The 26,687-nt window shown below is 39.9% G+C and overlaps 1 protein-coding gene across 1 annotated transcript; it reads left to right on the top strand.

The window, feature by feature from the left end:
* The first annotated feature begins 2,325 nt into the window (after window positions 1-2,325).
* On the top strand, window positions 2,326-20,994 carry LOC121617109 (myosin heavy chain, fast skeletal muscle-like). The gene is made up of 42 exons (XM_041952150.1): window positions 2,326-2,374; window positions 7,479-7,656; window positions 7,810-7,846; window positions 7,997-8,207; window positions 8,316-8,459; window positions 8,564-8,720; window positions 8,915-8,942; window positions 9,058-9,169; window positions 9,248-9,340; window positions 9,619-9,682; window positions 9,766-9,864; window positions 9,953-10,056; window positions 10,268-10,406; window positions 10,604-10,722; window positions 10,826-10,975; window positions 11,063-11,233; window positions 11,328-11,634; window positions 11,902-11,972; window positions 12,441-12,528; window positions 12,689-12,806; window positions 12,883-13,006; window positions 13,098-13,234; window positions 14,075-14,330; window positions 14,425-14,667; window positions 14,756-14,932; window positions 15,014-15,159; window positions 15,253-15,343; window positions 15,708-16,097; window positions 16,212-16,338; window positions 16,460-16,578; window positions 16,673-16,869; window positions 16,956-17,139; window positions 17,224-17,389; window positions 17,576-17,700; window positions 17,832-18,140; window positions 18,222-18,425; window positions 18,521-18,646; window positions 19,288-19,458; window positions 19,591-19,695; window positions 20,343-20,438; window positions 20,604-20,732; window positions 20,879-20,994. Exons 4-42 carry the CDS (start codon window positions 8,004-8,006, stop codon window positions 20,897-20,899), a joined length of 5,811 nt encoding a protein of 1,936 aa, XP_041808084.1. The 5' UTR covers window positions 2,326-2,374; window positions 7,479-7,656; window positions 7,810-7,846; window positions 7,997-8,003; the 3' UTR covers window positions 20,900-20,994.
* Window positions 20,995-26,687: the final 5,693 nt, after the last annotated feature.

The raw sequence follows: 26,687 nt of genomic DNA on the forward strand, positions 1-26,687 counted from the left end.
TTGGTAGGCTGTTGTGCTGCCTTTAGCACCATGTTTTGTAATATTTATCAAAAAATTAAAAGAAAATGGGAACGGTGCTTTGTGATGTATCTATATGTCTTTGGGTAACTATGAATTGAATGCATGCTCATGTATATTGGAGATGTGGCGATGTTTCTGCTTGTGGATTCGACTGTTTGTGCAAGTAAGGTGCAGATGTGATGGTGACTCAGTTCTTTCTCATGGTCAAGTCAATAGTTACAGGCAGTCCAAAGGTGTGACTAATGCATCTTTTTTATGCTCCCTGGCACAACAGTAGCCCCTTGCCATGCTTTGGAGAACTTTTTAAAAAGTCAATGGTATAGTGTTTCAGAGTCCTTACAAGTCAGAAATGATTCAAAAATGAAATGAGTGCCAATGAGCTTTGAAGAAAAGGAAGGATCGCCAAGGGATTATTCTGCCAACACCTGTTCTTATTCTTCTCACAGGACACACAAGAGAGCCTGAGACAGTCTCCCTAATGTAGAGCAACTGAGTGATGGATTCCAGCTGTACTTCCTGTATATTTTGCAAACCACTTCACTTCACTTTAGAATATATCAGAGTTCAGTGTGTTTAGAGATTTTAATGTGAATCAGGTTTGTTTATCATAAGTCCATTGTATATGATGAGATAGAAGATGTTGTCATAGACAGCAAGCGTATGGTTTTATCAAGAAGGCTGCACATAGCTGGAGAAATGCAAAAGTACGGCCAGTCCTGAGGAACCATTTCCATTGGAAAGAATAGAAGAAATTCTAAAGTGGTTACCCACAAGATATAATCAGCCTCTGTCTTAAATGTTACACGATACCTGCTCCGAAATCTTCTGTCTTATTAGGGCAAAACTCAAATATAGCACCAGGCTTGCGGTGATGCTCAAACCAAATGCCACATGCTCAAGGGGCTTATTGTGTTTTTATGGTCTTTGATCTCCCCGTCTGTCAGTTTCTCCATTTGTCAAGCAGGAACAACTGGGTTCCCGATAACAGACCAAGGTGAGTGTTGAGTAACATTCCAGTCTACAAGATCTCCACAAAGAGCAGGGATGTACATTTACGTTTATTTTGTAAGTACATATATTTTTAGTCCATTTCAAACATATTTGTTGATTGTAATTGTGACGCGGTATTGCTATTATGTTATACTTGTTAAAGCTTAGATTCTGTTGAAAGATGTTGGCGCACCTGTGCTTCATACATAACTAGTCGCTGTGTGTAAACTAGTCTAAATGTCTGTGGGCTGATTTTTGAGTTTGACTGTATGGTGTGGGATGATTTCAGACTAACTGGAATCATACTTTTTGTTTTTTAATGAAGCAAAAAGTTTCAAACCTTCAGCACCCATGTTTTTGATTTGTAAAATAAGGATGCAAGCTGACTAACCGTGCAGCCGTAGCCTCGAGGTCCTCAACAGTCTCAAGACTGCTTTTGTTTTTAAGAACTTCTCTGTCTATCCTTATTTAACTGCTTTGCTCTCATGCATACTTCATGATGTGCACTGTAAGCTTGTATTGCAATCGTTCAGTGCCTGTTCACACCAAGCTGTGCTGAAATACTGCTCCAATAGCCAGCGACTGGGGTCAAAGTCATGCTAATGAATGTCAAAACATTTTATTTTTGACAAGGTTCAGGGTGTGTTGGTTAAAGTTAGGTCTCAGTGTGGGACTTTGACCCTGGCTACTTGTCCACCTTGCAGTAAAGCTCCAGGGATTAGAGTATAAGATGGTGATAAGTGAGGAGCACCGACTGTTGATCTGACACCACCGGTCCATTAGCCATGCATGATATTTTGGAAGCTTCTGGCTTTATGTGAAATTTATGCCACAGAGCAAATTCTTTTTGAAATTCTTCGAGATACACTGTGATTGGCCTTTCCGTGACATCTAGATGATGCAGACTATTAGCTTTTTCGAAGTACTGTAACTTGAAACTAACTTTTCTTTATGACCACAGTGCATGGTGTCCCCGGGTGCTGTCAGTTCCTGGCGGTGCTAATACTGTCACACGGATGCGTGTGTGTACTAATGTTGTTGCTGGGGGTCACTGGCATCTTATAAACACCAGAGGGAGCCTCAAGTTGCAAAGGTGCAGACACGCTGCTACTGTTACCGGCATCATCATTCTCTGCTCCCTTAACATTACACCATGTCACTAACTCACACTGAGGACATTAAATAGTAAGTATTCTGAAATGATTTATTATTGGTACAAATATACCCTTTAAGAAATCTAAATTAATTTATGTTTCGTCTTTACTTTGTTCCTCTTCAGGGTCACAAAGGCATGTTTGAAACTATTCCACCACACATTGAACAGAAGGAAGAGAGACACCCTGGACAGTCCTTTGAAAATATGGTATGACAGACTTACAGATTTAGATTTTATCTTTTATTTGTTGATCCTTGTGTAGAAGTTTTGTTACCTACATGTCAGCACTGCACTGTTTGTGTCCTTCCCTGTGCTTTTCACTGCTGGTGTGTGGACATTGTTTGGATGTATTTTATGTTTTCACTGAGCGAGAGTTTAGAACTTACTGACATCGCTCACAAGCTTTGTTCTTAGAAATGTGGAAGTCAAGATAAAGTTCAATTAATTGCTGTACAGACTCTCTCTGGTTGTAATTGTTTATTCATGACTTCACTATTGTGTATGAGTGATTTAAAATGTAGGGAAGTATTACAATTCAGTTCCAATCCAATTCCAATACTTGGTGCTGGTATCATGTGTAAGATTACTTGAGGCTGAAACTGAACTTGAGTTTACTGGTGAAAGTTCTGTGTGTGATGGATTGTGTTTGTCCAGTCAGAGTTTTCACCATTGGAAAGCGTGTCTAGTGTTCATGGTGCCAAGTTTGTGCTCCGGTTTGCCCTTAAATTTCAATATCGGATTATCGCATCCCAATAGTAATTCACAGTAAAACAAATTATATGTTTATTTAAATGCATTTTGGGCAGTTTTCTTATTGCCTTTTGAAAGATGATTTGAAATGTGCAACTAAAATAAAATGAAAAATAAGACATAAATAACAAGTTTATAAAAAAATATAAAATAAAGAAATAGAAGTATAAAATAAAAATTGTCAGTTGCAGAGTTAATTATTTCAGTCAGGCATCAGTATCTTATCTGTCCTAAGGGGCAGTAGTGAGAGAGGCAGTTATATTTTTGTTAAAGAGCTGATTTATTACTGCACTTCCTTAAAGTTGGGAAATTCATAAGATGCAGTTTAGGTTCAAAGTTTTTCTTCTCACAGGTCCATTTAAACAGTTACAGTTTCTGTAATCATCCCTCCTGTTCAAACCAGCCATTAAAAGATTTCTTCCTAATGTGCTGCTGGTGTAAATGATTGGCACAAAATCCACAGACCTCCCTCTGTGTAAAAAGACAAAGTTTATCTGAAGATAGTTTGAGTCATCAGCAGTCTGAGTGAGACAAATCAGGTACGTATCGTCCAACGTCTTTCCAGCACAAAAATCCCTCTTTGTGCTTCATCTGACATAATTTGCTATTTTAATAATAGTTCATATGGGCATGTGATAATTGTAATACATAAACAAATAAACCATAATAAATAAATGAACCAACAAACTGATGATATATTAGTCCTCATCCACAGCACACATGTATTGGAAGAAGAAGAAGAAAAGAGACCTGTGTGAGATGGATCAATTCACACGAACTGACGGAAGCATCAAAGAAAAGTATGAGAGATTCAGGAGCTCAAGGTATAACACTAACTGCTTGAAACTGTTGTAAAAGAGTTTTCTGTCATTTTTTTAAAGAACACATACTTGCAGTTGTTTCAGGACAAAGCAGAAAATTCTTAATCATGAAATAAATACTACCAACAGTTCTCAATAAATCACCCAAACAAAGTTTATTTGCATTGGTGTGCATGACTCCGGTTATACATCAAGTTAATTGGCAGTTTGTGCACTTAAAAGTGTTGCTGGATCAACAATCATTACCTTGTCAATTCAGTAATATGGGATTATAATAAATGAGAATATGGGGATTTCAGAAATTCATTCAGAAAGGGACTTATATAAAGGAAGTGAAGTGGAAAAACTGGATGACTGTTCTGTCTTCAATGTAGAGAACCACTGAATTCCAAACACGTCACTGTATGAATGAATCTATTACTGAAGTAAAGTACAGAGAAACCCACGTCCACTGTGCAAACTGTTCTGAAAAATGAAAGAATAAACATTGAACATGAACATGATATTCCACACAAACCAAACAACCAAACCTCAATCACTGAAATGAAAATAAAGACCAATTATCTACATTTAAAAACTGTCATCAGGCCTCTTACCTTCACTTTATCTCCACACTTGCATGAGTGTGATCTCTTCAAACTTTATGAAATCCAATCCAAATGTGCACCATTCAGCAACTGAGGAAGTATTTTCTCACCATAAAGTGAGGAGTTTGATATTAAGAAGTGTTGTGGCTGTGACGGCAGCATAAACTGTACCTTCAACTTCGTCCACCGCCTTCTCATCGTCCTCCCACTGCCATTTTTCCTACAGACTGAAGCTTACATATTAAGCAAAAGATGACCGAGGCCTGACCCTAATCTTAATGAAATACAGCACCTTGATAGATTAACCCCAATTAGAGTTGTGGTAAACAAAACAAAACAAAACTGATATGATCTTAATCTTATGCATAAATTAGTGCTTACACACACACACACACACACACACACACACACACACACACTAATTTAGTGTTATCATTACTCAGCAACCACGTTCTAACTATAAAAGACTTGATCTTGTTATTAGGTGACTTTCAGTACTCCATACCAGATACTTTGCTGTTATATTCATGTATGTGAGTGTTGAGTTTTTAGTATTTTTTCTGCGTATGAAGACAAACACGTAGAGAAGAAGATGAAGAATTTCACTTGACTGGAAGTGATACCTGTATGCAATTCGAAATTTCAGTTCATGCAGAAAAGGTGTTCACTCTCAGGCCACGTGAACAGGCACTGTACCGTCACTGCATCACATAAAACACAACAAAAAGCCATCATGTATCACCACTGGCAGCTATATCAAGTGCCATGAACCACATAGTTACACATGCCTCATTTGGGTGGCGCAAGCATTTGTAGCCATCATAGGCCACCACACTACAGGACCCAAACAATAAGCAATGCACCATGCACCCATCGAACTGATCAAACTACAGAAGAACAGAAACAAACCTTTATAGATCTCTGCTCGCCAAGATGCACCTAACATAAATGGAACTTGATGAGTTTATGAACTTGTCACAATACTGATAATCTGAACCAAGAATAACAACCCTCACATGCTGGAATTTTTCTGAAGCCCTCAGTAACAGGATGCTGAAATACATCTGGCTTGTAATTAACAGAAGCGTTCAATGAATTTGTCAACAATCGCAAAAGCAAGCACTTGGGCATTTGTGAGCTGGAGGCTATATTTGCTTTAAGTCCTAATAAGAGCGTAAAGAAAGCCCAGACATATTGAATATCACCTTTTATTGCAATTTAATCACACCACAAGGGAATGCTTTCACATGCGTTCATGTATGTATGTACATACATGTGTTGTATGTGAGTATTGAGGTTAAATATTTTTTAGCATATGAAGAATATATAGAGGAGCAGATGAATTTCACTTGGCTTGAAGTGATACTTCTACCTACTTTGAAATTTTTTGAAATCGAGGTAATGTTCACTCTCAGGCCACATGAACAGGCAACATGCCATTACTGCGTCATATATTAACTAAAAACCATTAATGTATGATGACATATTATATCATTTTACAGTGTCTCAAAACAATTATACAATCTTACCAGTGTCATGGCGGTGAGATGAGATGCAGACAGAAGCTATATTTTTCATGATTCTGAAAAGGAAATCAAGCATGCTGCAATTAACTCATAAATATCTTTGCATTATCCATTAATTAAAAAAAAATAATCATGCCTGCTATTAGACCTTTAACCTTTACAGGTAACCACAAATAAAAAACATCCAAATACAGACAATGCAATGACAAACAAATGACCTTTCACAAGCCTCACTCACTGGTAATTTATGAAAAGTATTTAACTTACTTGAACTTGGCTGCTTTCAATATTATAAGCATAATTCAAAACGCTTCTGTTTCGGCGTCGACTAAAGAAAACGGCAAGGAAAAGCATCACTCTCAGCCTCTCTGTTCCTCGCTGCCTTTCTGGCCTCACTAATATTAACTTCTCCCGCACACATGAGCAAAGCACATACACATAAACAAAATTCGCATGTGCTGCGTAACACCTGCACAGAGATGTCTTATTTATCACACACAGGGGAATATTAGCTGCTTCGGAATTCAAAAATGTCTCGGCCACCCTGAAAACTAAACAGTGTTTACCAAAAACTAACAGGTGGTCCATTAAGTGGACAAGCTGTTAATCTGTTTTCATTAAGGCAAATATTTGCAGTTGATCATTGGTTCTATTTTTTTCTGAATTAATATGATAGATGCAATTAACAGTTTATTAATGAACAAAATCAGAAAAAGCAGCGTGTTTTAATTTCCACAATGATGTTTTTCAGCGTTAACCAGATTCCCTACCCTGTCTCCCATTTGCTAGCATTTATAGCCATCGTAGGCCACCACACCACAGGACCCAAACAATAAGCAATGCACCATGCACCCACTGAGCTAACAGAGGAACAGTAACTAACCTCTTCAGATCTCTGCTCACCAAGAGAACCTGATCTAAATTGAACTTGACGAGTTTATGAACTTGTCACAATACTGAACCAAGAATAACAACCCTCACACGCTGGAATTATCTCTGAAGTGCTCAGTAACAGGATGCTGAAATACAGCTGGCATGTAATTAACAGAAGCGTTCAATGAATTTGTCAACAATTGCAAAAGTAAGCACTTGGGCATTTGTGAGATGGAGGCTATATTTGCTTTAAGTCCTAATAAGAGTATAAAGAAAGGCCAGACATATCAAATATCACCTTTTATTGCAACTTAATCACACCACAAGAGAATACTTCCACTGTTTCCTAGGTTTCATCTTTCTGTGGAGAGAAAGCACAACAGCATAATGGACCATAATGGGATCTTAAATTAGCTTCAGCTAAACTCTTGGCCTCAGTCTCCAGAGATGCTTGAAACAATGTCGCTGCCAAAGTTTTTCTTGGTATAACAAACTTACAATGTGTGCATGTGGATTAACATTGTTGACATAATCCACTAAAAAAGACTTTCTGGCACACATTCACAATGAATTTGAGTAAAAGGTTAATTCGTAATTTTCATTTGCACTAAGAAGCCCTGTAGTAACTCAGACATACAGTATGTATCAATTATGCCTCATAGTTAATCACTTTGCACAGATTAGGACGTACTGATTGGTTTTTGGAGAGGAATCTGCAATTTTGATTTTGGCTTAAATTGAATGTTTGTTTTAGTATTCTACAGGATAAGGTGACACCAGTTGTGGTGATGAGGCCATATGATATCATTCTTCTAAGAGAAGCTCAGTGACCTAAACAGGAGGGCTGCTCCTGCGTGGTGTCTGGAGATTTCAGTATAAAAGAAGCACTCACAGGCTCGTCAAAGTTGTGGACTGACAGGCTGCCAGCGGAGGTGAGTCTCGATCATGTTTTTTGCAGTGATGGGTGCTTTGAATTAAGTTGTTGTTTCGGAGCTGTTCTTTTGCAAGATTGCAAAAAGAAGTTGTTGATTTAAGCTTAAGTGAGACTTACATGAGTTTATTTATTTTTTTCTTTTTTAAATTAGTATCCAGAAAACAGCTGCATCACTTGGGAACAAAAAGGTAAATGACTTTCACGTCAACTAGTGACTTAACTGGAAATCAAATTAAAGATGTTAGTCACGCTCTTTGGATTTGATTGAATCTGCACTTAAAATATCTTTATTCAAATACATTCAATTTTCTTATTCAAGTCATACTTCACTTTTACAGAGCTGCCATGAGTGGGGACGCTGAAATGGAGTGTTTTGGCTCGGCGGCCATATACCTCCGAAAATCAGAAAGGGAGAGAATAGAGGCTCAAAACCTTCCCTTTGACGCCAAAACAGCTTATTACGTGGCGGAGCCCACTCAGATGTACGTGAAGGGGAAGCTGGTGAAGAAGGAGGGAGGCAAAGCTACAGTCGAAATTCAGGGCGGGAAGGTATGGAGACATCTATAGTCATATATGACAATGACTACGTATCCTCACACTTTATGTCATAATGATGCTGCACATCCTTCATCATCATTCCTCACTGTTTTAATACAGACCCTCACTGTAAAGGATGATGACATCTTCCCCATGAACCCTCCAAAGTTCGATAAGATTGAGGACATGGCTATGATGACCCACCTCAGTGAGCCTTCTGTGCTGTATAACCTCAAAGAGCGCTATGCAGCATGGATGATCTACGTAAGACCTGTTTGAACATTAAACAAAACTTGTTAAACTATATTAACAGTTTAAATCGCAGGTATGAAGGTGACATCTAATACATACGTCCTCTTCTTAAACAGACCTACTCGGGGCTGTTCTGCGTCACTGTGAACCCCTACAAGTGGCTCCCAGTGTACGACTCAGTGGTTGTAGCAGGATACAGAGGCAAAAAGAGGATTGAGGCTCCACCCCACATCTTCTCCATCTCTGATAATGCCTATCAGTTCATGCTCCAAGGTATCACTGTTTTTAAGCTACAATCTGTCCTGAACAGCCATTGTTTTCCACAGTGCTATGTTGTCACTTAGAAACAAGCAGTTTATGGCGAACGTCTGGTTGCTGTCACATAAAAATTCTAATGCTTTAATACTATTTAAATAAAAACAAATGTAATAACATAATGTGTGTGTTAAATGTCATTCTCTCAACAGATCGTGAGAATCAGTCAATCCTGATCACGTAAGTCAGTGTTGAAGAGAGCTAATTTGCACTGATATAAGTCAGACTGGTTATTTCTGTGCTGTATTATGTCTGACTTCCACCAACGTGTGTCATGTAAATGTCTGTATTCTAGCGGAGAATCCGGTGCAGGAAAGACCGTCAACACCAAACGTGTCATCCAGTACTTTGCGACAATCGCAGTGTCTGGAGCAAAGAAATCTGAGTCAGTTCCTGGAAAAATGCAGGTAAATGATGCGATGTGCTGCACGTATATTTGATATCTAGGATAATGTCAATACAAACACATTCTGTTTGTTTCTAAGGGGTCGCTGGAGGATCAGATCATTGCAGCCAACCCACTGCTGGAGGCTTATGGTAACGCCAAAACTGTGAGGAATGACAACTCATCCCGCTTTGTAAGTTTTGATTCACAAAATCCTGCTGCTTTAAAAAAGTGCCTGTTTTGAAGAAGTTTTTAGTCTTCTAGCCTCAGTAATATTTATTGGAAGGTTAATATGATATGGTCATTTAATTTTTAGGGCTTTCTGCTGTTTCTTTCTGCACTCTCTCTGTAGTTCAGTGGAAAGTCCTCCAATAAGATTCATATAACAACATTTATTACCAAGTATAAGACATGTGGACTAGCAGAGTGAGTCATGAAAGTGCCCACACTCATAACTGCATTCTCCTGTAGGGTAAATTCATCAGGATCCATTTTGGATCTACTGGAAAGTTGGCCTCAGCTGATATTGAAACATGTAAGCATGCTGCCAATCATTGTCCAGACGGTGTGATGACGAGAAGGACAAACTGTAAGCCCTCTTACTGCCTGCTTTCACAGATCTGCTGGAGAAGTCTCGAGTGACGTTCCAGCTGTCTGCTGAGAGGAGCTACCACATCTTCTATCAGCTCGCGACAGGCCACAAACCTGAGCTGATAGGTGAGCATTTTATCCATATATCATTTCATAAATACTTTTGAATGCTTCACCTTAGTCTGTGTAATGAACTGCACTAAATATATTTCAGAGGGTCTCCTCATCACCACCAACCCGTACGACTTTCCCATGATCAGTCATGGTGAAATCACTGTCAAGAGTATCAATGACGTTGAGGAGTTCATTGCCACTGATGTGAGTAGACATTGCCAAATCCAGGACATTAAACTGATTAAACATTGCATGCTCGGTTACGATTTGTTGGATCATTTGTTGGATCTGATAGCACCCATCAAACCTGTAAAACAGTTGTTTGTCATGAGGATCATTTACTGAAAGACATAAACATTGTGAATAAGAGAAACATGTTGCAATCCACCTGTGTGTTGGATGATTGACTCTGCAGACTGCCATTGACATCCTGGGCTTCACTGCAGAGGAGAAGATCAGTATTTACAAGCTGACTGGAGCTGTGATGCATCATGGAAACATGAAGTTCAAGCAGAAGCAGCGTGAAGAGCAGGCTGAGCCCGATGGCACTGAGGGTAAATGCTACAGATAAATTTCATCATATCGTAATTGTGCAACCAATTTATCATTTTCAGATTTCTACTTTTATATTTTTATTTATTCGGTTGTGCCTCCACAGCCTGGATCTAAAGAAGCATCGCAGGACGAATGGGTGGATTAAATGTTTTCAAATGTTTCTGATGTGGATCTGTGTGCTTTCTGTTTGTATCAGAGGCTGATAAAATCGCCTACCTCATGGGCCTGAACTCTGCTGATATGCTCAAGGCTTTATGTTACCCAAGAGTCAAGGTCGGCAATGAAATGGTGGTTAAAGGTCAAACTGTGCCACAGGTAATCTACATAAAAATATTAGTTTATGTACATAAACTAATCAATTGATATAGAAATACCACTTGTTACACATAACCCCAACTTCCTTTCTTTCGATCTTTAGGTGCATAATGCAGTGATGGCTCTCTGCAAGTCTGTCTATGAGAAAATGTTCTTGTGGATGGTCGTCAGAATCAATGAGATGTTGGATACCAAGCAGCCCCGAAACTTTTTCATCGGTGTCTTAGACATCGCAGGCTTTGAAATCTTTGATGTAAGTAAACCAGACATTGCACTTGAGTATTACAGAGTGAATGAGCACAGTGAGAGTTTGACGCTGTACCTTTTTTCTTATCTCAAGTTCAACAGCTTGGAGCAGCTGTGCATCAACTTCACCAATGAGAAACTGCAACAGTTTTTCAACCACCACATGTTTGTGCTGGAGCAAGAAGAGTACAAGAAAGAGGGAATCGAGTGGGAGTTCATTGACTTTGGGATGGACTTGGCTGCCTGCATTGAGCTGATTGAGAAGGTACTACAGGAGAAATTCTTAATAATGATAAAATATAATGACCCCTTCCATATCTGATCAGTACAGGATTTTAATGTTGTGTTCTTGTCAACAGCCAATGGGCATCTTCTCTATCCTTGAAGAGGAGTGCATGTTCCCCAAGGCTACAGACGTCACCTTCAAGAACAAACTGTATGACCAGCATCTTGGTAAAAGTGCCCCCTTCCAGAAACCCAAACCGGCCAAGGGCAAAGCTGAGGCCCATTTCTCTCTGGTCCACTATGCTGGCACTGTTGATTACAATGTTGTTGGCTGGCTGGATAAGAACAAAGACCCCCTGAACGACTCAGTGGTTCAGCTCTACCAGAAGTCTTCAGTGAAGCTGTTGGTTCACCTCTACGCATCGCATTCCTCTGCAGAAGGTAGAGTTTTTTTTTTCACATTTAAAGTACTGCACCACAAGTAAGATGGAGGGAAGCATACTGTATCATGGTAATTTCCGCCTGACATCAAGTACATTTTTTTCCAACAAAGGAATAAGGGAAGCTGAGGGGGTTTATCCAGAGTCACCCTCAAACAATTTGAGATAAAACTATAAAAAATATATGCGGCAACATCAGTACCATTACAATCAGTGTATATACCAAATGAGGATGCAATGGAAATAAAACAGTAAATGCTTTTTACAGATGCTAAAGGTGGAAAGAAGGCTGGCAAGAAGAAGGGAGGCTCCTTCCAGACAGTGTCGGCTCTCTTCAGGGTAATTTCTATTTTACAAAAGTGCTTTTTAAGGTCACTTTTTAATACTTACATGAATGGCTGTAGCTTATCAATGATAGCTTTCTTCTTCTAGCAGCCAGGGTTATTTCTTTAAAACACATTGCTGCAGAACAGGCTGGTGCATTGATCAGGGAGACCTTCAACATAGGTGGTCCGTTTCAATGTCCTGATACAGCACTAAGTGTGAGAAACAAACAAAACAACAAATTTCTTGCCCAGATTATCTGTAAAACATATATTTTAAGTTAGCACATAGCACAAAGCTTATCCCTCTCAACCTCTACAAACTGAAACTTCAATGTGAACCTTGCTGATTTGTCACCATTTCTATTTCTATGTGCTGTGTGGTTGTGTTATATGAAGTTATGGAACATGGAGGGTATTTTCATCATGTCAGTGTAGAACTTTGGGGGCAAATATAAATTAGAAATGTTTTGTTCATCAACAGGAAAACTTGGGCAAGCTGATGACCAACTTAAGGAGCACTCACCCACATTTCGTGCGCTGTCTGATTCCCAATGAATCAAAAACACCAGGTAGCTCCCAAAAAACTCACTGACAGAATTCCTCACATCGATTCAGATGAAGGAGGTCTTTGTTTTTAATGTTATTATGCAAATGATGCACCACCACAGCACCAAGAGCTGTTTAAGGGCTTCATGTCTATCACACTGAGTGTCCTCCTTACTGTTTAAGGTCTCATGGAGAATTTCCTGGTCATCCATCAGCTGAGGTGTAACGGTGTGCTGGAAGGTATCAGGATCTGCAGGACAGGCTTCCCCAGCAGAATCCTCTACGGTGACTTCAAGCAGAGGTGCAGTATTTATTTTCTTAGTCCACACATGTTGATTGTGTTCTGTTGATGATCTGATTAAAATAAATCCTTTCAGATACAAAGTATTGAATGCTAGTGTCATTCCTGACGGTCAGTTCATTGACAACAAGAAGGCCTCAGAGAAACTGCTGGCGTCCATAAGCGTGGACAAATCACAGTACAGATTTGGGCATACCAAGGTAAATAAGCAGACTTAATCATGATCATGAAATAATGAAATCACTGTGCAGTTCAGTTTGGTTGAGTTAATGTTATCACATCTATCATCAGGTCTTCTTCAAGGCTGGATTACTGGGTATGCTTGAGGAGATGAGAGATGAGAAGCTGGTTGAACTGGTCACAATGACTCAGGCTGTCTGCAGAGGTTACGTGATGAGACGAGAATTTGCTAAAATGATGCAGAGAAGGTGGGTTCACTATTTTTGTAAGGTACTTTTGGCACTTGTAGATTTTTGATATTGGAAAATATTTGATATAGGTATGGGATGATATACAGTTTTAGAAATATCATCATCACATATCATCTGGTTTTTCATCACTTTATGCAGCTGCGACTCGCACAGTAACAGTGGCCCATTTAATTATTTGAAGTCCGGTGCAAGCATCACAAGTGTGACCGCAGTACAATAAGCTTTTGTTTTCTTGAGTCAGTCACTGTTAAAGAACACTGAAAGCCACACAAAGCTGGGTTTTCAAAACCTGAGTGAATGAAGAAAAGCATTGAGACTGTGAAGTGAAATACTCCTAATGCTGATCAGGATATGGTATCAGTGCGTGTTGCTGCTGCAGAGTCTCAGCTGGTGCGGGGAGATGTAAAAGTACGGTTGTTTCAAAGTGGTTGCTCCTGGTTAATTATTAAATTCAGGACAGTAAGTACTGTAGCAGTGGTGGGGAAAGAAGACAGCTGACATCCTGATATGATCCAGGGAGACACAGGAGTCTGCTCATCTAATTTTGCAGAATATAGGAATGAATGATATACATTTTGGTGTTCAACATAAGGTTTTATTTTTTCCTGATACTCCAAGATTAGTCAGGCAAAAGAAACATTAGAAACATTATCTATTTGACACCAACTGAGCCTTCTTCATATGTCCTCTTTATTTTTATCAACTACCTAACAGATCAATGGCTCTATAGCTGGGATGCCTTTTGATGGCTTGTGACGACTGCCCTGTGTTTTAAATTAACGTATTCTGGGCGAGAAAGGAAGAGTTCAGGCATATTTCTATGTCTTGTCTCCCCAGGGAGGCCATTTACTCCATCCAGTACAACATCCGCTCATTCATGAATGTCAAAACATGGCCATGGATGAAGCTCTACTTCAGAATAAAGCCTCTGCTAAAGAGCGCAGAGACTGAAAAAGAGATGGCGCAAATGAAAGAGGACTTTGAAAAGACCAAAGAGGATCTGGCAAAGGCTCTGGCAAAGAAGAAAGAACTGGAGGAGAAGATGGTTTCTCTGCTGCAGGAGAAGAACGACTTGCAGCTTCAAATTCAGTCTGTATGTTGAACTGAAACAGGGAATTGCTTTCCAAAGATCCTGGTTTTGACAATGAAATAAATTTGATTTAAATTCTGTGTCCCATCAAATCCAGGAAAGTGAAAACCTGAGTGATGCAGAGGAACGGTGTGAGGGGCTCATTAAAGCAAAAATCCAGCTTGAAGCCAAAATCAAAGAGACGGCTGAGAGACTAGAGGATGAGGAAGAGGTCAATGCTGAACTGACGGCAAAGAAGAGGAAGCTGGAGGACGAGTGCTCCGAGCTGAAGAAAGACATTGATGACTTGGAGCTCACCCTGGCCAAAGTGGAAAAGGAGAAGCATGCCACTGAGAACAAGGTCACAAGACAAGCTTTTTATCTTGTGTTTTTACTTCAGAGTAGATTACAAATGTGTTGTTAATTCAAAGTGCTGTAAACTTTTATAGGTCAAAAACCTTACTGAGGAAATGGCTTCTCAAGATGAGACCATTGCCAAGTTGTCCAAAGAGAAGAAAGCCCTCCAAGAGGCCCATCAGCAGACCCTAGATGACCTGCAGGCAGAGGAAGACAAAGTCAACACTCTGACGAAGGCCAAGACCAAGCTGGAGCAGCAAGTGGACGATGTAAGAGCCTGTGTGTTTGATTGAAACTGAGTGCATCTGTATCTCCACTGCTGCTCATTACACTATATGTGAATGCACCAGATTGAAGGTTCCTTGGAGCAAGAGAGGAAGCTCCGTATGGATCTGGAGCGCTCAAAAAGGAAGCTTGAAGGAGACCTGAAACTGGCCCATGAATCCATCATGGATCTGGAGAATGACAAGCAGCAGTCTGATGAGAAAATAAAGAAGTATGCCATAATGAGAGCTTAATTTATGTCCTCCACAATTCCCCTAATGACAGCGTACATCTGTAACATTTTTCATTGCTTTTGCGAACAAAGGAGGGACTTCGAGATAAGCCACCTTCTCAGCAAGATAGAGGATGAACAGGCACTCAGTGTTCAACTTCAAAAGAAAATCAAGGAACTACAGGTAATGTGTCTACGTGTTTGAGCTGATATGGTTACAGTAATCTTTCTAATGGAAGTTACTGATGGGTAGATCAACAGAATTAAATTCAGGAGCATGGTTATTTTATACTTTTATACTCACTAAAATTATAACAACTCCTCGACCTTTTCGGTTTGCTTGTTCAAAGGAATTTGTTCTTTTCTAAGGGAAAAGTTGTGAAAAGTTGATTTTCTCTCTCTTGCCTTTTTTGATCATTTACAATTTAGCCATAGACCAAAGAAAAAAAAAATCAAACCTGCTTTTACTCTAAATGATCAGCATTTGAAATAAGGCTTGGCATACGATTCATTCTAATTTGACTTCATCCTTTGTTTCTGTATCACAGGCTCGTATTGAGGAGCTGGAGGAGGAGATTGAGGCTGAGCGGGCTGCTCGGGCAAAGGTGGAGAAGCAGAGGTCTGATCTCTCCAGGGAACTTGAGGATATCAGCGAGAGGCTGGAAGAAGCCGGCGGAGCGACATCTGTTCAGATCGAGATGAACAAGAAGCGCGAGGCCGAGTTTCAGAGGCTGCGTCGTGACCTGGAGGAGTCCACCCTGCAGCACGAGGCCACCGCTGCAGCTCTCCGCAAGAAGCAGGCTGACAGCGTAGCAGAGCTGGGAGAACAGATTGATAACCTCCAGAGAGTCAAACAGAAGCTGGAGAAAGAGAAAAGCGAGTACAAGATGGAGGTTGATGACCTCATGAGCAATATGGAGGCTGTCGCCAAATCAAAAGTAAAATTTACAAATGATTTTTTTATATAAAGAATAGTGATTTTCACAATTACTGTTTTGTCACCTACAGAAGCTTTATGGCTACAGTGGACATGTGTTGATCTGTGTCTATAGGGTAACCTGGAGAAAATGTGCCGTTCTCTTGAGGATCAGCTAAGTGAACTGAAGGCCAAGAGTGACGAGCATGTGCGTCAGTTAAATGACATGAACGTTCAGCGGTCGAGACTGATGACTGAAAATGGTAAGTGTGCTATCTGGGGTGGGAACAATAAGACAATCTAAAGATGCTGCGTTTCAAAAAACGTTACAATGTAAGGTAGCACGAATCGTTCAGCAAAGAATCTTTCTGCTTTTCCGATCAGGGGAATTTGGTCGTCAGTTGGAGGAAAAGGAGTCTCTTGTTTCACAGCTCACAAGAGGAAAACAGGCTCATATTCATCAAATTGAGGAGCTCAAAAGGCACCTTGAGGAAGAAGTTAAGGTGCTGCAGGGTTCTCTTGTTTATTTTAGCAACAGTTGATCTAATGTATTTCCTAATAACAAGACATTTTGTTTGCCGTATTGTGTCATCATAGGCCAAGAACGCCCTGGCTCATGCTGTTCAGTCAGCTCGTCATGACTGCGACCTGCTCAGAGAGCAGTATGAGGAGGAGCAGGAGGCCAAAGCTGAGCTGCAGCGTGGAATGTCCAAGGCCAACAGCGAGGTGGCTCAGTGGAGAAGCAAATATGAGACTGATGCCATTCAGCGCACTGAGGAGCTGGAGGAGGCTAAGTGAGTCATTGCAGGTTTAACTTCATATAAACACTATCAAAGACACAGGCACAGATTCTATAACTCATCATAACATATCTCGACAGGAAAAAGCTTGCCCAGCGTCTTCAGGAAGCAGAGGAATCCATCGAGGCTGTTAATGCAAAATGCTCCTCTCTGGAAAAGACAAAACAGAGACTGCAGGGTGAAGTGGAAGACCTGATGATCGATGTGGAGAGAGCTAATGCTCTGGCTGCTACCCTTGACAAGAAGCAGAGGAACTTTGACAAGGTTGGATGTTGCAGTGATGCACAATTTCAGTTGGTTAGAGTAAAGGGACAGAAATTTTTTTTAATTTTCTTGTTTTATGTTCAGGTTCTTGCCGAGTGGAAGCAGAAGTTTGAGGAGAGCCAGGCAGAGCTGGAGGGAGCTCAGAAAGAGGCTCGCTCTCTCAGCACTGAAATGTTCAAGCTGAAAAATTCATATGAGGAAGCTCTGGACCACCTGGAGACCCTGAAGAGAGAGAACAAGAACCTGCAACGTAAGACAACAAACCCTTCGTGTGACTGTTGAGTGTAAAAATGACACTCAAGGCATTGAAGTTTGGGCTTCAGTGGCAGGCTCGATCTTACTATAGAAAAAATTAATGAGGAATTGATGCAACACTTAACTTGATTGACAAAGAAATATTAATGTATTATGGGAATTTTGTTTTTTGTCTTTTTAGAGGAAATCACTGATTTGACTGAACATATTGGTGAATCAGGAAAGACAATTCATGAACTGGAAAAGGGGAAGAAGACAGCAGAGAATGAGAAAGCAGAAGTCCAGACTGCCCTGGAGGAGGTGGAGGTATTTAAAACGACTTATTTGCAAAGAAAAATCCAAACTAGAAACTTCAGAATGAAGAATCTTGATCTTGAGACAAAAATTGCAACCTCCTCATACACCTGAAGATTTCCACCTCACGTTTAATTTTGCAGGCTACACTGGAGCACGAAGAATCCAAGATCATCCGTGTCCAGCTGGAGCTCACCCAGATGAAAAATGAAATTGACAGAAAACTTGCAGAGAAGGACGAGGAGATTGATCAGATCAAGAGGAACAGCCAGAGAGTGATCGAGACCATGCAGAGCACTTTGGATGCTGAGATCAGGAGCAGGAACGATGCCCTGAGAGTCAAGAAGAAGATGGAGGGAGACCTCAATGAGATGGAGATCCAGCTGAGCCATGCTAACCGCCAGGCGGCTGAGGCCCAGAAACAGCTGAGGAACGTGCAGGGACATCTTAAGGTTGGCAGCTTACAGAAATACCACCACCTAGTCCAAACATATGTGCATTTCTAAATGGAATTTGTATTGTTTTGAATTCAGGATACCCAGCTGCAGCTTGATGAAGCTATCAGAGGCCATGAAGACATGAAGGAGCAGGTTGCCATGGTGGAGCGCAGGAACAACCTGATGCTGGCTGAGATCGAGGAGCTCAGAGCTGCACTGGAGCAGACGGAGAGGAGCCGCAAAGTGGCCGAGCAGGAGCTGGTTGATGCCAGCGAACGTGTGGGGCTGCTGCACTCTCAGGTACCATAACTTTCTTCTCTCTAGTCCTCTTAATTATAAGACAGTTCAGTTCATGTGATAAGAAAGTGGAAACCTCTCTATGTTTTTCCTTTTAGAACACAAATCTCTTAAACAATAAAAAGAAGTTGGATGCTGACCTTGTCCAGATGCAAGGTGAAGTGGAAGATGCTATCCAAGAAGCAAGAAACGCTGAAGAAAAGGCCAAGAAGGCCATCACTGATGTGAGCCCTGATTTGGTTTTTAGCGTGCGCTGACTGCCACATTTAAATCCCGGCTGCTCATACAGCAGGTTCAAGATCAGAGCTCAAAGCTGTGACATTTCAGCTTGAGACATTTCAGTGATTAATTTAGAGCGGCTGATAGCAGCCTGTTTTTGAATAAAGGGCAGCTAAATTAAATTAATGACTAATGACAGACTAATTATGAATAAAATAGAATATGTGGCCTGTGGAATGGAAAACAACCTCAGGCAGCCATCAACAATACAATTTAGGAGGAGTGAAAACAATGTTGAAAACTATAGCTACATAAATATTCAATCAATGGTCAATGCAGCTTGGTTATGTAACAGTAGTATCAGCTAGTAGTCTGTCAGCTGAGCAGTTACAACATTGAAGATGGTTTATGCAGCCCTGATGCTATTTACAGTGGAAAATGTTGTTTAACACTGAATTTTCTCAACAATCTCGAAAAAATATCTCAGGCAGTGACTGACGTTAAAGAAATATGACTCAAGTCTGTGCAGGACAAAATAAAATATGACTTAAAAACATTAACTTAAAGTACCATTGTGTTGTTTTATGTTTGAACACTGTTCTATAGTAATCTCTTTTCTTGTTTTACATTTGTTCTCCATGTTTAGGCTGCCATGATGGCTGAAGAGCTGAAGAAGGAGCAGGACACCAGCGCTCATTTGGAGAGGATGAAGAAGAACCTGGAGGTGACGGTGAAGGACCTGCAGCACCGCCTTGATGAAGCTGAGAATCTGGCCATGAAGGGCGGCAAGAAGCAGCTCCAGAAACTGGAGGCTAGGGTAAGAAGAATGACTTTGTTTATTTCAGTGGACTGCTTCCTACTTGTGACACACCTGCTTACCAGGCTCATAAAAGACTGATCATATTTCTCATCTGTTCAAACCATGAAATCTGCCCTTCTGCTCACCAAGGTCCGAGAGCTCGAGTCCGAGGTGGAGGCTGAGCAGAGACGTGGAGCTGAGGCTGTGAAAGGCGTCCGCAAATATGAACGCAGAGTGAAGGAACTGACTTACCAGGTACAGACAAGCAAAACAGCTCGAAATCAAAACAGCGATGCAAATTCTTATTATCATTTAATGTGCTGCTGAAGACGAACTGAATGCAGAATATGTTTCAGACCCCTAGAGGGCATGAATCACCATCATATGTCTGGAGCTCCTGCAGTGCTCCACATGCTGAAGTGATATAGAGGAGACCACAGCTAAAAATAGACCTTCTACAGTCGCAGCTATAAATACATGCAGTTATGTGCTCATATGAGTCTGACCACATGTCTGTGTAAATTTATGATATCTATAGATCTGTTTAGCAGGCTTTCACCATAAATGATTGAATAGCAGAGGGAGTCTTGCATGCCCACTCAGTTCTCACAGGCAGCTTGATTGACAGAGATGGCTGTGTTTTCACAGCACTGGAGGGTCCCCTGAAGATGTTGTGAAAATATGTGCATTTCTCTGCCGTTGTGCACTCACATCTTCAGTATTTTTAGCCTGTTTGGTTGGCCTTGCTGCTGTCAGTCTTTCTGAAGTGGCTTCACTGTGGAAGACGTATGTATGAATGTGCTGCGTGCTCTTGGGAAGCTTTGAAGATGCACTTAAAACACAGATGATGGTATTTGCTTTAGTGCTGGTCTCAAACAGACTATACTGTATACCGCCTCTAGACTGAGGAGGACAAGAAGAATATTGCCCGACTTCAGGATCTGGTGGACAAGCTGCAGCTGAAAGTGAAATCCTACAAGCGACAGGCCGAGGAAGCTGTGAGTGTGAAATATTCGACACATGCAACACGAATAGGTGTCACACCAGTAACACCTTTTCTAACACCAGAGGACTTGACAGCATGATGCAGCATGATTTAATGAGTGTAGTTCATCCCATACAACTGGTAAGATAGTTTAAATCATCAATGTTGCACTTTCCAGGAGGAGCAGGCCAACACCCACCTGTCCAGGTACAGGAAGGTGCAGCATGAGATGGAGGAGGCTCAGGAGCGTGCTGACATCGCTGAGTCTCAGGTCAACAAGCTGAGAGCAAAGAGCCGTGAGATCAGGGTATGTTCATCTTTCACTTCTTTCCATTCAGTAGTTAAGACACTCTTTCATAATATTAACAAGAGGAATTTCAGTGTCATTAAAGAGCATCTTGTCAGAGTCTTGAACCACCGACTTCTCACTGTCTCTTTTGTATTGATTCAAAGGGAAAGGAGGCTGAAGAATAAGCATCAGACAAGACTCAGTGCAAGAAATCATACAATATGATGTTTTTGTCTGATGTCTGTCTGTGTCGAGCAGAAAATAAATATGCAAGAAGCTGAATGCCTTTTTGTTTTGTTTTTTTTTTTGCTTTTAAGCTGTTTCATTGACTTCTTCATTCAAATGATATCTAGACAGAGTTCACTTTCACAAACATTCCCAGGTGAAAAAATATTCTACTGAATAGCACTTCGTGCTATTTTGCTGCCTTCAAGTATACTTAAGTAGTCCTTGAGGACCACGTGAGTAATACTTGAGAATACCTGAAGAATAAATATTATGCTAACTTGGCAAAACTTTCTACAAACTCAAAGTGTATTGAAGTACACCAGTGAAAATTAGGATTAATGAGCATTCAAAACTTACTGGCAGTACAACAGTATTATATCACCAGTGTTTTGGAAACATACCTAAACTGAACTGAAATTGAAGTACACTTTAATTGAGCATGCTAATAGTGCATAACAAAGGACTTCAAAATAAGTGTACTTTTCATAAGGGCACTTTATTATGGTTAAAAGTACACGTTTTAAGAGTACACTTTAGTACAACTTCTAATACACTTACAATAGAGTACACTTTTTACAAGTACTGTGTAATACAACTTTAAGTATTGCAGAATTGGTATATTGATTTTTAATGCATTTAAATAGAATTAATGACATCTGTCAAAAGTACACTTTGTAAAAGTATATGTCAAACATACTTTAAATTAAGCATAAAAAGTAAAAGTATACTTATAATAACTGTACTTAAATCCTATTTCTAATACACTAAAGTATACTACATTTTGAGATCAGTTGCATGCAGCACAGTTCAAATGTAAGGTGTATGTGTGTATTATGTATAGTAAACCTTTAAATAAGGCCAGAACAAAGTGTTCCAGTGTTTTTACACAAACTGGGCAGTGATTCAACTGTGGGGATATATCTTATCCTCTGGATTATTTAGAATACTACTATTTACTAAACTACTTACTACTTTATAGCGTAATCACACAAAAAACGCTTTTGCTTCATTGATTAACCAACTACATGCAGAGATTCCTCTATCATATCCACAAAATCATAATAAATGGCATAACTAGAACACACTTCATTGACATTAATGATCCAGAGTTAGAAATCAGACAAGTCATCGTTTTCTCAGGAGAACTTTAATTGCTAATTTTACAGGAAATAAACTGAGTGGTGCACGTTGAGTTTAAGTCAGACTAGTGTAGCTTCATCATTCAGAATAACTGGGTTGTCAACTGTCGCCTGTTATCACGTAAAAGTCTTCGAGGTTACAATAACTGCAAATCTTTGCCCTGTGGTGATAATGTTACTGACAGTCTAGTGACCTCACAGTTCTTTATGTGCCTCAAAACATATGTCTCAGCATGTCAAGTCGCGGCCCTGCGATGAAAATAGACCTATTAGACAACCAGATCATATGCACAAGCATAAACAGTCATGTCTTTAGTTAGGTAACCATACTGTATCTTAATGTTCTTCATAAATCACAGGCGCAAGCAAATACAATGAAATACAGAATTTGGCTTTTCTTGCCAATAATCAAGTTATCACCTTATTTGTTGTTTAACCAGCATTCAGAGTTAAAAACAGATTGTATATGTATGTTTCACAAATGTTATCATTAAGGGTTCAATTTTAGAGATGGTTTTTTTTCTTTTAAAGAGTTGACTGTAGAAAAAGGAAAGAAGGGAAAAATTAATCTGACCAAACTGTCGGGAAGAAATAATCATGCTAAGTGCATCTGGAAGAAGGAATACAAATGACTCCAGACGGAGTTGGGCAACATGAAAATATAAACCATGAGAAGATACAAATGTGTCAACCATCAGAGATTTCTCCCAAACATTTATGTGGAGGTTGTTACCTCTTTAACATCTCTTTTGGGTAACACATTGATCACTTGTTGTGCATATAAGTTGCATATTGACTCTTTGTACATATGAATCTCTTATTCTAGGGGTTAGGTTATTAAGATTGTAATTCAGTGGTTGTAGAATATGTTCGTGCAGAATAGGGCATTAATAAGTACTTTATAATAACTAATATCGAGCCAGTATGCTACTAATATGTGTGCTAATAAGCAGCTAGTTAATGGTGATTATGTGCACCTTAATATAAAGTGTTTCTGAATTTTTCAGCAATGTGATGAAGTACCTTGATTTGTTGGGTATTTTAAAGCTTTTAATTAGCAAAAAACAAACATTACAAAGTGGTTTCTGGAAGATTCACTCATAAAGCTATGTATCGATATTTATTCTCCTCTATGCACAGTGCATTGTACATCGTAATCATGATGTGGGATACACATACCATATTGTATTTTCATTTCTCATTCCATTATTATTTATTTGAGACTGAAGACTCGCTGGGCAATCAAGTGTCAGACTGGACAAAAGTAATTGTTTATTTTGCCTTATTGATTAGTAATCCTTTAAAATTGTGTTTATTTATCTGTCATCAAACATATCTGCTCAGTGTTAGCAGTTGCTAGATTTAAACATTTATCAAACAGTAAATGAGCATAATAGGATTTTAAAAGATCTGCTGTTTGAGACTTGTAAACAACAGTGCCCTTTTGTCACGCCGGAGACTGAGCCCAGCAAGGAAGTGAGAGTTTTATATCAAAGGTTGTTCCACACTAAGACTTGAAGCAGTGACAAATAGCTGAGCTCTGAGAACATTGCTGAGGAGACGGCTATATTTGTATTTCTTCCAAATAAGCACACCCGGGAGCATAAGAGATCAAGTATCACATTTTTATTGAATATATGGCCTATTTTGTCGGGTGTGAAGTCCTCAGTATTTAGCTTCTAATGCCCTCGCCCCATCAAGTGTCATCTTTCAGCAGGGAAAGAATGCAACCTACTACACATCATATAACATGATCCCCTCCTTGTGGCACATGGGGAACAAACACTTGACTTAGGGGAAGGTCAAGCTGCAAGCCTGGCCTTGTCTTCAGTTCATCTGTCACGGCGCAGTACAACAAGCCCATTTAAAGAAAGGGTTTAAAAATACATCCGCACCCTCGAGACAACACAAGTGCCCGTCCCGAAAACCTGGAGACACAAAACTAATCACCTGTTCACTGCAGATTCCACATGGGACAATAGAGCTGTAAGTGACCATTATAGAGTTTACTGTCAAATAAACTATACTTTATGAAGCGCGATATGAAGAACAGAGCTGCCAAAGTAGGTGGTGTCGGAGGGTCGGAAACATCAAACAGCTGTGGTTTGACCTGCAGATAAATCTGCCCCCGACTGAGCGGTTACACTGTCAGAAATGCAGAGGAGTCATCTGATAGGCTGGAAAATACAAAGGGTGAAAGTGATCAGAAAAAAGAATGTTTGTAATGTTTTCAATACAAATATGGTCACATGTAAGGGAATTTAGAATATGAGGGATTACGTAAGAAAAACAGGCCACGTATTATCATATTTCAGAGGACATTTCAACTTTTAAGTAATGCCTGGGAGGGTGGAGAAGACATTCTGCTAAAATACAAAAATGAAACAAACTTGAACACAGCACATTTGACTCAAATGTGCTGTGTTCAAGTTTCATCGTTTGTGCTGCTGCTAGATTTCCAGCGTGGTTGTTAAATGTTAGGTTCAAGTCATTTTTGTTGCTGCTCCAACACAGTGCTGAAGGTTTGACAGTAAAATTCAGTCCTCCTATATAATAAACAAATGTCAGCAACAGAAGTTTGTGACATTAAACAATAAATTGTAAATAGTAATAAAAAATCTCTTGCTTTCCATGATAATTGATCCACAGCGCAAACAAAGATTTACCTTTCAATCACCATCTTTTGATTCAAATCCGATCTGAATTACCGCGCGTCCGATTTTTTGAGTCAGTGTGCTAATTTCAAACCTAAACTAAACATAAACTAGATGTCAATTCAGATTTAGTTGAATTCAAAATACTTTGTCCCTCAGGTGGGAATTGGCAACACAACTAAAGCTTTCAGGTAGCCGCTTCCTCAGTGCGCAATTTAATTAAGGAATGGAAGTTAACAGAAACGGTGGAGGTCAAATTGAGGTCTGGAGGACCAGGAGAGCTTTTAGAGAGAGCACACCTCAAAAACCACGATGGACTACCTCAAGGCAATGGCCCTCACAGTCCCCCAAGCTAAAAATCATACAAAATAGACCTCAAATGTGCAGTGCATGCAAGACGGCTCAAGAATCTCACAGAACTGAATCCCCCAAACAAGAAATGAAATACTGAAGTACTGACCGTGCCATAACTTTTGCTTCACGCCCTTTCCCTCTTATGTTATTTTTAAAACTGTAAAAGATGGGAAAACAAAAGAAATCTTAGATGGATATTTAAGAAATATGTCATCTTGAACTTTATGCTGTTTACTTGCTCAACTGTTTGCAGTAGCAGAAGTTTTGACCAAGGAGGCTGAAGCTTTCTCACGCCGCTGTAACTCTATGTGTGATGTGGCACCGACAGCGTGATAATGTTCATAATATCAGATTTCAGAGACAGTCCCTAGAAAGCGGGCGCCCTTTGACCTCCACTAGACATTGCCAGACGACCCCTTTTAGGATGAACACGTCTGTCATCAGTCTGAGCTTTAGGATTATCATTCCGTCATAAACCACGACAAAAAACAGACCCGTGGGCCAGTAGAGCACTAAATATTTGACATTCTGTAGATTCGTAAGAGCAGTGTGAGCTTTAAGGGACAAAGTGGGTCAAAAATTATGAGAACCAAGCCTTCAGACCATTGGAGCAATGTGAGTTAAGGATTAATGGAAAACTGACTCTGTTTCACCTCCAGACAGCTCCTTCGCGTCACATATACTACTGTCAGTGGTCACAGAGCATGAACATGGCAACAGCCCTTATTACTTTGATAACGTACATCCAGATCAGTTTGCTTAAATGTATTTTAATGGACTGTGTTGACACATCAACACACTTGAGTGAGTATCACATCAGATCATAGTGTCTCTGTCTATCAAATGACCCAAATCAAGACAAACAGGCTCCCTTCACTTTTCAGACATTATGTAGTTCAAGTTTATTTGTATTTTGGCACAACTTCACTCATGTTGCCCTGAATGACATTAAGAACATCAAAAGGAGAGAAGAGCAGAAGCCTTGAAATCATCAGAGAGACTAAAAACGAACGCATCGGAAAAGTACCGATGAAGACACAAGTAAATGACCCAGACTGAAGACTTGCTGGAAAGTAATACGTGTGTACAAAAATAGACCGAGGAGCCCTGCAATCATCACCTGTCCATATAATCAGGGCAATACGGCTGTGGGGCCTAAATTATTCCTCAGTAATTGCAAAAATTCTTTGGGATAATATGTCATTAGTCTAAAAACAGGACTGCTTTTCTTAGAGCAGTTTAAATAACACCTGATTGCTCTCAACTGTCCATTTTTATGTCATGTGTAATTTGACATTAACAGAATTTAATACACTTTACACACATCTGGGTAACACTTTAGTTCAAGTCTCCCTGTTTAGCATTAATAAGCAGGATACAAACATTTAACAAATGGTTTATAACACGCTGAATGTAGACATTTTCAAGTGTTCATTAGTGTCCAGCATTTGTCAACAATCAGAACTTCTGCAATGAAGACATTTTGTATTATTAGTGCTGTGTTTTACTTTATTATCTGTTTATACACCAGCCTCCACTTAAAGCTGCCCACAGGAGCAGTTATAACTGGTGACAGTGTGTTAAATTCACACTTACGT

The sequence above is a fragment of the Chelmon rostratus genome, chromosome 2 (genome assembly GCF_017976325.1).
Source record: "Chelmon rostratus isolate fCheRos1 chromosome 2, fCheRos1.pri, whole genome shotgun sequence".
Lineage (NCBI taxonomy): Eukaryota > Metazoa > Chordata > Actinopteri > Chaetodontiformes > Chaetodontidae > Chelmon > Chelmon rostratus.